At 43.1% G+C, this 14,826-nt stretch overlaps 1 protein-coding gene across 1 annotated transcript; it reads left to right on the top strand.

Moving 5' to 3' along the window:
• Positions 1-1,323: 1,323 nt before the first annotated feature.
• LOC139289015 (acylamino-acid-releasing enzyme) lies at positions 1,324-11,391 on the top strand. Its single transcript, XM_070910508.1, has 22 exons — positions 1,324-1,441; positions 2,902-3,037; positions 3,669-3,744; positions 3,845-3,920; positions 4,085-4,197; positions 4,316-4,450; positions 4,593-4,684; positions 5,099-5,136; positions 5,231-5,352; positions 5,443-5,503; positions 5,997-6,091; positions 6,261-6,312; positions 6,694-6,714; positions 6,940-7,043; positions 7,223-7,355; positions 7,561-7,644; positions 7,756-7,836; positions 9,825-9,913; positions 10,098-10,291; positions 10,392-10,494; positions 10,830-10,936; positions 11,096-11,391. The coding sequence occupies exons 1-22, from the start codon at positions 1,324-1,326 to the stop codon at positions 11,193-11,195; spliced, it is 2,130 nt and encodes a 709-aa protein (XP_070766609.1). The 3' UTR covers positions 11,196-11,391.
• The last annotated feature ends 3,435 nt before the right edge of the window (positions 11,392-14,826 follow it).

A 14,826-nucleotide genomic window follows, 5' to 3' on the forward strand; every position in this document is an offset into this window, starting at 1 on the left:
GATGCATTAGATGATTTTTCCCTATGACAAGCAGCAAATACTGTACACTCCAGAGCTGCTGATCAGAACAGTGTGGTGGTGATGTTTGTAATGGTGATCAGGTTAGCATCTAAAATGAATTGTGCTCCTGGCAGAAGTATCAAATTTGTTGGTGGTTTTGATTACAATACATTTAAAAAGCACACTTAACAGCTGCCTGGAATCGTCAATAACTTGGTGAAAACTTCTCACCAGCTTTCCCAGTTTCCGTTGTTTGACCCTCTGGATGAAGTGCAGCAATGTGTCCCATATTACAACCTCACCAAACTGTCTCATCAGGGGTTCTGGTGTTGCAGCACATGGACAGAAAATGGATCAAATGAAATAAAGATTATTTGAGCACTTTGTTTGTCTCTTTTGTAATTCCAAAAGGTTAATTCTGAAAGGAGGTGGTGTAGTTTCTGTGCTGGAAAACAGATCATTGGAGAAAATTAATGTTAACACACACATTGTGAAGTTAATGAGATGGTCACTTAAGTAATCAGATTTTACCACCATGATGACCTCAAAAAAGTCAGTTCGCCTGACACACAGGCAAACTTTATGGACTGTTTTTCCTTTTAATATTCTGGAAATTTGGATTTTGTAATGAAAAGCATCTGCAATTTGAAAGACAGACAATCAAAGATAAAACTGTGAACGCCTTGTTCACCTTGTTGCTGTGACTTCATTTGTAGAGTAAATAATCTCTTGAAAACATTGAAGACACTGCAGCTCGAGCTGCCCACCATTTTTCCCGCAACAGCTTGAAGATGTTCCGCCATCCAGATAGTTATAAACATTTTATAATTTAATATTTAAATTTACAAACTAACACTCCCCCTTACATCTGAACACAAAGTTAATGTTGATGTGATGTTGAAAGTGCTGATAAGAAATAAGAAGTAATAATAAATACATTTCATCAGTAGTAATAGAGAATATGATTCCTCTGCTGCCCCCTGCCGGTCACTTTTCTCCACTACACCCCTCCAAGTTGAAACAAAGTGGTATCGTCCATTCATGAATTCAACATGGAGGCGCTCGTGCAGTAGAAATCATTGTTGTGAAATGTTGAATCAAGTTCAGGGGAGGCGTTAAAATCATTGACAGACTGATGTGGATACATTCATGAACGGAAGAGCAGCAAACAGAGCCTGACGAGCAGGAAACGGTTTAACGTCAGCGCTTGACGCATGTGTTTGCACTTGTCTCAGCTGCCAGCGTTGGCCGTGCGAGTGTGTGACAGGTGATTTTATGTGAGGTCTGTGTGTGTGTGTGTGTCAATTCCGGCAGCAGACACAGATGGAGCCCGGACGGATCACCGGGGTGTACGGAGAGGTCAGCGGCCTCTCTGCGCCTGTTTCTGCTCATGTGAGTGAGGAGCAGCTCCCAGAGCTCCGGACCTACACCGTGGCCGCAGGTGAGCTGCTGCAGCCGGCGGCCTGCTGGTGCCCGTCTCTCTCTTAAACACACACACAGACACACAGACAGTCGTGTTTCCATAACTTCAGAGGATATTACACTGACTTACATTAATTTCCTGGAGACTTAACCTGACCCTAACCCCTATACCATAACCACTACTTGCCCACCTTATCCCTTACCCCAACCTAAACCTAAACCTAACCTCACCACTAACCAGTCTTCACCCTTAAACTGAATGATTTACGTCATGCGGACTTGCGTTTCCCCCCCCCCCCCCCCCCAAGAAGAGGGCGAATGTCCCCACAATGTGACTGTGTAAACAGATTTATGTGCCCACAACACGAGTAATACAAGGCCACACACACATACCTGTGCAGAATGCCTAACATTACTATTATTGATGATTTTGCAATGCGGTAAACTATCTGTTTGCATTAATGGTGCTGTTGAAGCAGGATATAAAAGCAAAGCTGACATTGAACATGGAAATAGTTCATCATCTGGGGAATATAAATGTCCACCGTACTTCCTGGACATCTTGCCATTTGACTGTGAATGTGTGAATTTGTTTATTTTTCAAATGGGAAGGTAAAGACTCGACCTGAAAGGGATGAAAGGCCAGAGAGTTAATGGAAGTCATCCTCAGTAACGATGAATGTCCAAATCATCAGTTGGTAGTTGTCCAGATATCTTGGAGAAAAAATAATCCCTCTTTGAACAAACTACGACCTCCAGCATGTCTTTGGATTTCGTGACAACCTGCTGGTCAAAAACGCTCTGGGACTGACACCAGTGATCTCGTCTTAAGGGTTTAAAAAGGTTTACAGAGTAAACCCATCTGTTTGTCTGGAAGAATACCATTCAACCTGGCTGGTGTTTATTGGATATTGAACAGTACATCGGATTGTGGATTGAGGGAAGGACACTCATGGCCTCTTCATAACGCTACAAGTTACCACTGATTCAAGGCTGTTTAAATAGCCTTGACATAAAACATTAGAATGTTATTGCATAAAACATTTCTTTGAAAGCATCATGTTATAAAATAGTTGTCATAAAGATATGTCTTAGGCAAGATATTTTAAAGTTGAACAATATACATTATAATCGAAGGTGACAGTGACATCAAGTATAATAGTACATTTTGATAAGTGAACGTTACTGGAAGTTAAATTATTTGTAATAATACCTTTAGTGTACAGCAATTTCTTTCTGCTAACATATACGCCAACACAAATATACTGTATCTGTGATCAGCTAATACCGCCATAATTATGATCCTTTAAACCAAGAAGCTTGCCAAGATCCTAAAATTGGTACACATGAGGTGGAAGATTTTGCCTCCTGGACTTGAGTGTGTATATGATTGTATCACGCAGGTGTGGATAATTGAAATAATCCAGTATCTCTCTGTGTAACCAAACTTGGAAAACTTCTCTCTGTGTCCACATCCAGAGTGGAGTCAGAGCGACCTGGTCCGAGGATCCAGACTCCGCTACTCCCAGCAGTGGACTCTTATCACAGACAGCAACGACCACAAGAGCATCAGGACTATCCTCCCACCAGGACCCTGTGCACCTGTGTCTGGAGAGTGAGTGCACACACACACACACAGTCCTTGTTTCCATCACTTCAGACTACATTACATTGACTTACATTAATCTCCTGGAGACTTACCCTAACCATAACCACTACTTGCCTAACCCTAACCCTAACCTAAACTTAAACTTAAACCTTAAGTCTGCACCCTACGTTATGAGGACCTGCGTTTTGTCCCCATAAGGAAGGCGAGTCCCCACATTGTGACTGTGTAAATGTAGGTACACATACACTCTCACAAAAGAGTTTTTGATTATGAGATATGAGCAGCATAAGATATGAACATACGTCTGCACAAACAGTTTTTTTATTACATCATCTACTGGCCATTTTGGGGTTAAAGAGCAACTTAACAGCAGCTGAAAATCATGGCTTTGCTTTAGCTTCTCACCTTGCTGCAGTGATGTAGAAGTGTGACATCACTGTGGGCGTGGTCACAGGTGCAACAGAGCACACTTCAGGCCACACACACCAGCACCCATCAGTGATGCTGAATGTGCTCAGAGGTGCAACAACTTTTACCCAGTAAAACTTTGCTTTTCAGCCAGGTTTGATTTTTAATTGAGGCCAAACTGAGCACACTCTGAACTAATCACAGCTCTTATTTCTCGTCTGCTCTCCAGGTTGCTGAGTGGACTCTCTCCCATTCGAGGCCTGAGGGCCGTTGTCAGGGAAACAGGTGGCCACCAGCTCCTCGAGGTGAGAAAAAACAGACCTCAATATCCTCTGTAAGGACATCTGTGTGTCAATATTCGATGCGTTTGACAGGCTGTTGTTGTTTATGGTTGTTGCTCATCAGATATGGGACCGCCACGGCCTCAGGAAATGCCTCAACCTGACTGCTCTCAGCAAACACGGCAGAGTGTACGATGACGGTAAGACGCATGTTTAGTCATGTTTCCCCCAACAAGAACGAAGTTGGATGTATCATCAGCCAGAAATAACTGAGCGTTACTGACCTAATCACATCAACCTATATAGTGTTTTCCACTTTTGTAGTAGTATGTGTGTTTTATATATATGATACATGTATTTCCAGCCCAGTTTGGCTGTCTGTCATGGTCGGACTGTGAGAACAAACTGCTGTATGTAGCTGAGAAGAGCAAGAACACATCAATAGAAACACATTATGGGGAATCTGTATGCGGAAAGGTATTGCACGCACGCACACACACACGCACACACACACACACACACACACACACACACACACACACACACACACACAAAACGGAAGATTCATCATTAACTACACTGTGTGTGCAAACAGGACAGGAGTGTGTACCGTGAAGACTGGGGCGAGGCTCTGACCAATAAGAGCGCTCCGGTGATTTGTGTGGTGAATCTGCAGAGCGGCTCGGTCAGCGTGCTGCAGGGCGTCCCACCTGACGTCTCACCTGGACAGGTGAGGAGAGGCCTTCTCTTTCCACCTGTGCCTTTGTGCTGCAGTATAAATGCCAGTGCAGATGTATTGATTTGACTGATTGATTAAATAATACTGATACAAGCTAACAGTAGGATGTGTGTGTGTGTGTGTTGTCCTCCAGGCTCTGTGGGCTCCCGGCAGTCAGTCGGTGTTTTTTGTCAGTTGGTACCACGAACCCTTCAGACTTGGACTGAAGTTCTGCTCCAACCGCAGGTTGGATATCTGCTTTGATTTCTGACACAATATGTGTCAGCATGAAAAACAGCAGCAACTTCAGCACTGAAATAATAAGTGAAATTTATTTATAAAGCCAAAATTCACAACTTTGATTCAGTTATTAGGGGAAAAAAATTATGTAAATGATACTGGCACATTACTTCTTATAATTCTTCTTCTTTCCCAAACCCTTTAATCACTATTGATCTGTTGTAACAAAAAGGAAAATGGAAAAACAGCAGCAACTGAGCAGAAAAAGCAAAAGTGTTAAACCTTGTTTCTGTTTCCAGGCACCAAGAAGAAAACATTCAGTTCACTGAGTCTAGTTTATTTGTATAGCAGGCCTCAACTGAACTGTGGAAATTACAGGTTGCAGTTTCATTTTGTGTCTGTTTCTCTTTCCTGTTTCAGGTCAGCGTTATTCAAACTCGACCTGGATGGAAACTGTGGTGAGCACATTGTCTTTGTCTCTAAATGAATCAATCTCACACACTCTCTGCTCTGTTCATCTGATCCCTGTACGTCCTCTTCTCTCCAAACCAGAGTGTCTGTCTGGGGACAACCTGTCGGTGTCCTGTCCCAGGCTGAGTCCAGACGGGTCCACGCTGATCTACCTGCAGGGTCGAGTGTTTGGTCCTCACAACCAGTGCCTCAGTCTGCAGCAGGTACTCGTGTGTGAGCATGTGTGTGTGTGTCTTTGGGCATGTGTGTCTGAGTTTTTCTTTCTGTTAACAGTGACTGTTAATCTTCCACAGCTGGAGCTGAAGAGCGGGAAGACTTCCACACTGCTGGATGTTGTCAACAGACCACAGACTGGTAGGTTACATACTGTTAGCTTTTAGCCACACTAGCGCTGTGGTCCTCTGACTTTTCCTCTAGCGCCACCATGAGGTTGACCAAATAGCATGGTTTATGATCAAACACCTGCAAGAGTAATGACATCAGTCTCAGCTGTGTTTAGTGCTAATTAGCAAATGTTAGCATGCTAACACACGAACAGACTAAATTAAGATTGTGTATATGGTAAATATCAGCATGTTTTTCATTGTGAGCATGTTAGCATGCAGACATTAGCATTTGGCTCAAAGAACCACTGTGGCCAAGTCCACCTGTACAATATGATACATTTGTATTATTATCTTTATCCAGAGCAATTAGCTCATTATTCATTACTTTACTTATAAATGCAATCCATGTTTGGATTGCATTGACTGTCAGGCTCTTAACGAAGCAGGGTAAAGGGCTAATGTAGGGAGAATGAGAGTGTTTGTTGAAAAAAAATATCAAAAGCACATTTTCTCTGTGTCAGGTGAGTTTGCAGGTGTGTATGAATCTCTGGCATCCTGCTGCTGGTCTGAAGACAGTCAGAGAGTGGTGTTTAGCAGTGCCTGCAGAAACTGGAAGGTAACAACTACATATTTGAGGAATAGTTTGGCCAGAAAGCAAATAAGCATATTTCCCATAATGTCGAATTATTCCTTTAAATAAAAAAATGCCTACCATTCATTTTTTTCTGCATTTTTTTTTTGCTTATTGATTTGTGTGACTCATTTACTCCCTGCTTCTCTCTCAGGATGTCTTTATGGTCGACAGAAGATCAAACAAAGTTACCTCCCTCTCTGATAGTAAGACTCCATCCTCTCCTCCTCCGCCGCCTCCTCCTCCTCCCTCTTTTCTGTCCTCATCTCCATCTCTTCTTTTCTCTCATCCTCCCCTCTCTCCTCTGCTTCCGCCTCCTCCGTCCCCCTCTTGGTCTCCCCATCCTCCTCCATCTTCTGCTTTTCTTGCTTTTCCTCCCCCTCCTCCTGCAATTCCTCTGTCATCTCCTCTTCCTCCTACTCCCCTCTCCCCTCTTCTTCCACCTCCCCCTTCTCCATTTTTTCCTTTTGCAGTTCCTTCTGACTCTCACCTTCCTCCCCCTCCTCCCTCCCCTCATCCTTCAGATCCACTTCCTCCTCATCCTCCTCCTCTCCCTCCTCCTCCACCTTCTCATCTTCATCATCAGGAGCACAAGAGAGAACAGGAAGGTACGACAAGACCAACAGCCCTAATGTTGCCTCTAACATCCTGTCGCAGGAGCACACACTGTGCACCAAAGACGACACAAAATTAAAGATAAATACAATTAATAGATTACCGCATTTCATCACAATAATCACAATCACAATAATTGTTTATCTCTGCGTTTGTTTCCCCTCTATCGTGTGTCTGCTCTGTCTTTTCTTCATCTCTTCTTTCTCTCTCCTCCGCAGGTCTCTCTGATCCGTCCAATGTTTATGGCAGCTGGAAGCTGCTGACAGTCCAGAAGGACCTGGTGGTCGTCTGCTGCTCCAGCCCGAACACACCTCCCACTCTGGTCAGACAGCACACACACAGGCATGAGAGACACAAAACCGAGCACTGTGCTACAATACTGTTTACTGGGTTGTGAAACAGGATTAGTTGGATGAAAAATGAATTTACACGAGATTTCTCTGCTTTTATGGACTTCACGTGTGTGTGTTTGTGTTTGTGTGGATGTACATGTGTACGCAGAGGGTGGGTTTCCTCCCCTCGGCGGGTGAGGCTGTGACCTGGCAAACCCTGCAGCAGCCAGTCATGACCTTTGACTTCCACTGGACAGTTGTCGATGTTACACCTCCACCAGAGGAGGACAACCCACACTACTGTGAGCATGACACACACACACACACACACACAGACACAGGGTCAAAATTATGACTATCAACCACCCCTTCAATATAAAACAGTGATGTTGAGCTCTGTCCTTCTTACGTTTAGTCTCTCTCTCTCTCTCTCTCTCTCTCTCTCTCTCTCTCTCTCTCTCTCTCTCTCTCTCTCTCTCTCTCTCTCTCCCCCCCTCCCTCCCTCAGCTGGTTTAGACTTCGGGGCTGTCCTGGTCAAACCGCCTTGTCCCCCACGTGAAGCCAGAATACCTCTGGTCGTCTTCATCCATGGTCTGTGTTTACTTAACTTATTTTTGTGGTAGTTGTATTTCTGTCGACAGGATGGAAACGTATGACTTAATTTCATTACGATTTGATTTCTCTGTTTGTTTGCTCCCCCAGGCGGCCCTCACTCCCAGTTCTCAGCAGAGTGGAACTGCACCACAGCCGGACTGGTTAAACTCGGCTTTGCTGTGATCATGGGTGAGGCGCCTCTGTTTCTCTCAGACACACACAGGCAACATACACAAACACTGGCACACTTACAGAATTAATTTGACATTGTGGGAAATATTGTTATTTCTTATTTATGCTGAGTGTGAGACAAGAAGATAGATACCACTGTAATGTTTGTTTCGTCAAATATTAAGCTGCAACCAGCAGCTGGCTAGACTAGCTTAGTGGATAGGAATGGATTTATTGCTCAAGAGGAGGTGGGATGATTTTAACATCACCTGTGCAGGTCAGCTAGTCCTCCGGAAATTTAAATCCTGGCCTGGAGCCACATCTTCTATTTTAAAGTGGATCACTGTGTTTTTGTTTCTGCGGAAAGGAGCTGCTTATTTTGGATCACCTCAGTGTGAAATTTGACTTTTGTGTGAAAATGGAGGAAGTCAAAAATGTTTCTGCAAATCTTTAAACACGTTAACACCAACATAAAGGCCTGAAACATTAAAGCCATCAGGAGAGCAAGGGCTGTTGTAACATCAGCTACAGGAAAGCACTGGTATTATCTTAGGAGACCCGGTTTTTAGCATATATTTGTTTACATTTTGGCAAATTGACATCATGATCATTCAAAGTATGCCGAACCCATGGATGTACAGACAAAATTGTGATGATTCCCACATCAGAGTCTGAAGCACCCTTTTTCTATGATTTCTAAGCTGATTTATGGGCATTATTTTGTGATGGACTTCGCAGATAATGATATCCTCAAGAAGTGTAAGTCACATTGAATGATACCAATATGTGTTTCATGTCTGTGTTTTAAGATTTGACTGAGTTAGGACTCAGGAGTAAAATTTTTGACTCAAATTCCCCTCACACATCTTTGCTTCACGTCTCCCCTTCAACTCTCCCTCACCCTCTGGGCATGCTTTTGGCTTTGTCCTGTGGAATATCCATGACTATTACAGACCATATCCAATAATTCTGCAATTGTTAAAATACCGTCCGAAATGATGAGTTAAATAACAGAGGAGCACAGTGATCGTTTCATTCCCCACCTTCCCCTATAATGTTAATTCCATGCAAATAGCGCTTTAGTTTGGCGTAAAGAGTGGAAGCGGGGGGAAACCGATAGCCTGGCTCTGTCCAAAGGTAACAAGTCCACCCTCCAGAACCTCTGAAGCTCACTAATGAACACATTATAACTTGTTTGTTTAATTTGTACAAAAAACGTGTGTAAAAACGGCATATTGTATTGTGTTTTTATGGGGTTATATGACTTCCTAGTCTTGGAGTCTCCGCTGGTTTCCTGGCAATCTCACAGTGACAACAAGCGATATAGCATTTTAACTGAGGGTGCTTTAGAGGTGCTGGTAGGTGGATTTTGTTTCCCCTTGTTTCCAGTCTTTGTGCTGAGCTAACTGCCTTCTGGCTGTAGCTTGATATTTAGGACACAGACATGAGATGGATATCAATCTTCTCGTCTAACTCTCAGCAAGAAAATGAATAAGCGTATTCCCCAAAATGTCAAACTATTACTTTGATTGAAAAGAGTCATTATACTGTATGTTCAAATGCTAACATCACTTTTGTTTAAAAATCTATGTCTGTATCAGAGTTCATTATTAATCTTGATATACATTTGAAAATCAGATTTTAAACATTATTTGCAGCAAAAACACTGTGGTTTCACCATTTTCTTACTTTATTTAAATGACTGTGATGGAAGCTCATTTGCATTTTGTCTCAATTTGTCCTCATCACTTACAATTACCAGAAGAATATCCTTAGCTCACTTGGTCAGTTTACTGTAAAAGTAGTCTGTGTCTTTTTTCATGTGAGGGTATATAAAGTCTGTGTCAAAAACTTAAACTTATCTGCCTTTTAAAAGAAAATCTTTACTTACTTTTGGTGAAAACCAATAAAAAAAAAAAAAACAGGAAGCCTCCTACAGTCACATTATAAAAGGCTTTCCGTTTCTCTGATTTTTTTTCCCTCTCTCCCCGTATTTGTGTCTCTAGTGAACTACCGGGGATCCACGGGGTTCGGCCAGGACAGCATTTTGTCCCTGATCGGTCAAATCGGAAGCCAGGATGTAAAAGATGTGCAGGTACTGGCTGACAGAGAGTCCTGGATAGAGTAAGGTTGGCAACAAACCTCAGAGTAAAAAAGAAATATTGTGAACTACTTGAGAATCTTTCTGGACTAGAGTTGATTAGGGAGGAAAAAGTGTCAGTCATGTGTTTATTCGTAAACAGCTCAGAAAATGATTTCACGTGAGTGTCTTTACCCAGATGGCCGTACTTACTGCGCTGCGGACGGACATCACCCTTGACCCCAAACGCTTGGCTGTGATTGGCGGTTCTCACGGGGGGTTCCTGTCCTGTCATCTGGTTGGTCAGTACCCAGAGTTCTACAGAGCGTGTGCGGCCAGGAATCCTGTCATTAATGCTGCTACTTTACTGGGCACCAGTGACATAGTAGACTGGTGAGGCACATACACGTCCACAACAACCTGTTCACGCACTGCAACATGTCCAAACCCTTTTTAAAGTTTTAATCTTCTTGTCCTCTCTCTGTGTCTCCAGGCGATACACCAGTGTGGGGTTTCAGTACTCTTATGACCAGATACCCACTGCTGAAGCCCTGGCTGCCATGTTAGAGAAGTCCCCCATCACACATGCTGCTCAGGTCAGACACATGCAGACTTTACAGCCTTCAATCATATTGTACAAATAGCCAACATATTCTCACACCAGAAGTTATTCATATTTGTCAATTTGACAAAGGCTGGCTTAAAAACTCCTGTCATACTCAGGAGACCAAGAGAGTTCAAAGTTTTGTGGAAATGCAGCCACTAGTTTTCAAAATATAGGACCTTGTCATGGCCCAGGGTCAGGAGTCCAGTTCATAAAGAAACTGGAAAGGAAACAAGAACCGAGAGAAACATCATCAACATCTGAAGAAACTGACATGAAACCAAGTATCTGTTGGTACAGTGTGTTTATGTGTGTGTTGGTTTGTAGATCAAGGCTCCAGTGCTGCTGATGCTGGGGGGCAGAGACAGGCGAGTGTCCCCTCACCAGGGCCTGGAGCTCTATAAAGCACTGAAGAGCAGAGCTTTACCTGTCAGGTACAACAGAGCAGACATTAAATACACGCCGCGACAATCTGATCCAATGTAACATAACAGAGGTTTGAATTCAACTCAGGCATTCCTGTCATTAGACTAATAACTATGGTTACTAAGACTGATTTGAAGCTCTGCCCATCATTCTGTTTGTCCATTCAGGCTGTTGTGGTTTCCAGAAGACGGACACTCTCTGTCCAGAGTGGACACACAGGCCGACTGCTTCCTCAACACAGTCCTCTGGCTGCACCAGCATCTCTAAACACACGCGCGCACACACAGACTGTGATGAAGCTTTGCTGAAGGAGTTCTGCTGCTGCTGAACGTCCTCATAAAAGAGGAAAAATAGTTTACTATCACAGCAGCTGACAATCTAAAACACACGACAGCCTTTTTAACAACAAAAAAGACATTCTCTATTTTACAATGTTACCTGATTTTGTAAAAACATTTCCAAATCAAAGCATGTAATAAAGAAAATCTTACAAACCTGTATTGATGTATAGATTTTGTAATATTTGGTTACTCAGTGCTACATATAAAAAAACTGTCCCAAACTATTAATGTCACTTTTTTATCCCCCCCCCCCACAGTGAACAAAAATCTTTATATTACTCCTCACTCAGACCTCTACTTAATTTTATGCCTAATGAGACTGAGTCACGTCTGCCGTCTTACAATATTTTTATACAAATATGATAGACGGTGCAAAAAAGTAATCTTTGCCAGCCTCACTATGTCCAGCAGATGGCAGTCTCCACCTGCCATAACAGTTTTCCTTTTGTCTGATCAGTTAGTCCATTAAAAATGAAACTTTTTATCATATCAGCTGTTTGAGATTTCTTTAACAAAACACAATGTACATGGATGCGTCAGTCTTAATGTATAAAATCAACTACACATTAAAATGGATCTGTTTTATGCAAGTGTGACCCTCTTGGCGGCCATATTATCGCTGGCCTTTGATCTTTACAAAAACAAAAGACAAATTATAGACACCCAGAGCTCAAAGTGTTAACAGCCACATTTCAAAATGTGACGTCTGAAGCCTCATAACCACACAGACCCACTCCCGAGCTGTAAACCACCCAAACCACTCAAAACCTCATGTGGACTCCTTAATTGAGGCTCTTGACCACCTTCCTCGAGGAGCTGCCCAAACAAATAATCTACTGTAACCCTTCAGCCAAGTTAAAGTTACAGACAAGATCCGACAAAGGAAACGTCTTCGCATCTCTTTTCCTCAGTTCTGGGTTTGTTGTCAAGGTGATCAACTGTTGAGAAACTAAGAGTCTCTCTTGCTTGCCAGATATTTACGTCTCCTCACCAGACTCTTGTTTACCTCGTCTTCCCTCCGTTTGGCACTTGGCTGGACTTTTCCCCCATTTCTGGATTTCTTGTCAATCATTGACTTTCCACAAATTACGGGGTCAACATTAAAGATTTTAATTCTCTACCACTCGGCAAACCAAGCTGCCATGCAAACTCCAACCTAGATCTCAAAGCTTCACTTTCACATACAAAGCGTGTCCTACTTTTCTTGTTGAAAGACAAAATGTGAAGACATTTTGATAAGAGGTGCACTGAGAAGGTTGTGGAGGAAAACAAAGCTGTTTGTCAGTGCGTTGGTGGCCTTGTTGAGACTCGATGGCGGCCTTGAACAGTCCCGCCACTTCCATTTCCCACACAACATAAGTGGGCATTCTTTCAGTTGATACTGGCGACAAATGAAATTCACAGATGCAATATTTGAAAGATTAAGTGCCCGAGATGACACATTGAGGTTGTTGATATCCTCCAGAAGTTTCCTCTCAGTCTCTGCCCTGGTGTCCCAGACACAGCGGCGGTGTTAATTGTCCCCTCCACCAACACTTTGCTCTGTGGCCTTGACTGCAGCTGCTGCCTGGTGAAGTCACTGTAATGTGGGTGTTGGGTGAGGTCACCAATTTGAGAGATGGAGGGAGAAAAGGATGGAGATTGAGCGAGAGAGAGAGACTTTGTTGATGAGGAAGCGACAGATAAAGAAAAGAGGAGTGAGACAGAGGCAACTGGGTGTTGGAGACAATGAATGAGCCAGAGAGAGGGAGAAGTTCACGGCGCCCCGCCGTGGTATTCTGGTGTGTGGGCCGGGGCACAGAGATGAAGCATTGTTGAAAGCTGAAGACAGGGGGAAAGACTCATGCTCATGCTGGGTGTATGTAGGAGGTAGACAGACAAAGGGAGGAAAGAGTGCAAGTGTGTTTTCTGACGCTGGGGGACAAAGAGCCTTTTGGAGTTGGTTTGTTCTGGTGCTTCCCCTCTCCAGCCGGCTGCAAAGAAAGTAGATCACAGCACAGCAGAGGACGATGGAAAAGAGCTGAACAGAACAGGGGAGAGCCACGTTAGAATAAATTGTCCTACAAACAGACATCAGTGAGTCAAGGCTTAATTCCCAAGGTTAGCATGAATTTGCTCAGCAAATTTCATGGCACAGCTTCCTATAGAAGACATTTTGGCCTGAGGATGGTGCCAGAGGGGAGCTCATATGAATGTGCTTGGAAATTTTTATGGCAGGTTTTCTGTCATTTTATTTATTATTATTTATTAAGAGGAAACTTTGTCCTGATGTTGGCGCTAGAGGGATCACCAAAAACATCAAGATTCATCCGTGTGTCCATTTGCCTTGCAAACTCATGGTGATGAAAAAAATCCTGAAGTGATTTACCGGTTACCTTTGAACTGTCTTTCCCGTTTCCAGTCTTTGTGCTATAGCTTCATATTTACCTCACAAACATGAGAGTGGTGTCGATCTTCTCATGTAACTCTTAGCAAAAAAGCAAATAAGCAAATTTCCCACGTATGCTTAAAGCATTTAAAATTGCATTTAAATGCACTGAACATCACAGGTTGGTAACACATAGTGGTACTCTAATTTGTACTTTTTTTCAAAAAGCCAGGACCTGAGCCAAGTATAGAGGAACATCAGATTTAGATTGTCCTGTTCTGGTAGACAAGAGATTGAAAAAAGGCTGCAACTGTACACAGAATTGATATTTATCTTAATCTGAAGAGTTCGAGTCACGGGTCATTGGAGGCTGATTTAGAGTAAGAAGTGAATGAGTCCTGTCTAAGGTCTAACAGTGGAGGCCAGGCTCCTGTTAGTGCTTGGAGGCTTAAACTCAGGGCAGACAAGGCCTGGCTGTAATCCTTGACTGAGCTTTACTTCGCTGTGTGCTGTCTTGCTGGAAGAAATGGGCCTTAAACACCTCATCATGTAATGGGATTGAGAAAGTAATGTACTGTACTCTTGGAGCACAATGTACTTTAAAGTCCAAAGAATAAAGAAAAAAACTACACAGGAATGGGTTGAAATTGGATTTGGATGGACTTAGAGGGCTTTCAAGTTGTAGAGGGCTGTTCAAACTTCCATTTCCTGGTTCACAAATGTAAAAAAAATTGGTTTTACAAGGCAAATAAATCTAATTCTCAACCATAAAGTTCCAACATCTGCATCCCTTCACACTTCGTAATGGCAACTTCCCCTCCTCTCAGCCAAACCCTTGCACCATGACCTTCACCTGTGGACACTGTGAGTGTGTGCCAAGACGTTACGTCTCCACATGAGTGTGTGTTTTAGAAAAGAGGCAGTACCCGAAATGATTCTTTTACAGTCTGACTTCACACAATTCATTAAAATGTGGCCCTAAGCGTTTGTTCCTTGTTACGTTTTCCCTTTGTCCCTTTGTCCCCCTCCCCTGAACTCTCTTCCTGTCCTCCATCCTCGTTATTTTCTTCCCGTTTTTTCTTTTTTTACCATGAAACAACATTTCTGTGTGCGCGCAGCGTTCATTCACAAGCTTGTGAACACAGGCCTTAATGGGGGGAAGCAGCATTTTACCGTCTCCCTTTTGATT

This window comes from Enoplosus armatus, chromosome 8, assembly GCF_043641665.1.
Source record: "Enoplosus armatus isolate fEnoArm2 chromosome 8, fEnoArm2.hap1, whole genome shotgun sequence".
NCBI classification, from domain to species: domain Eukaryota; kingdom Metazoa; phylum Chordata; class Actinopteri; order Centrarchiformes; family Enoplosidae; genus Enoplosus; species Enoplosus armatus.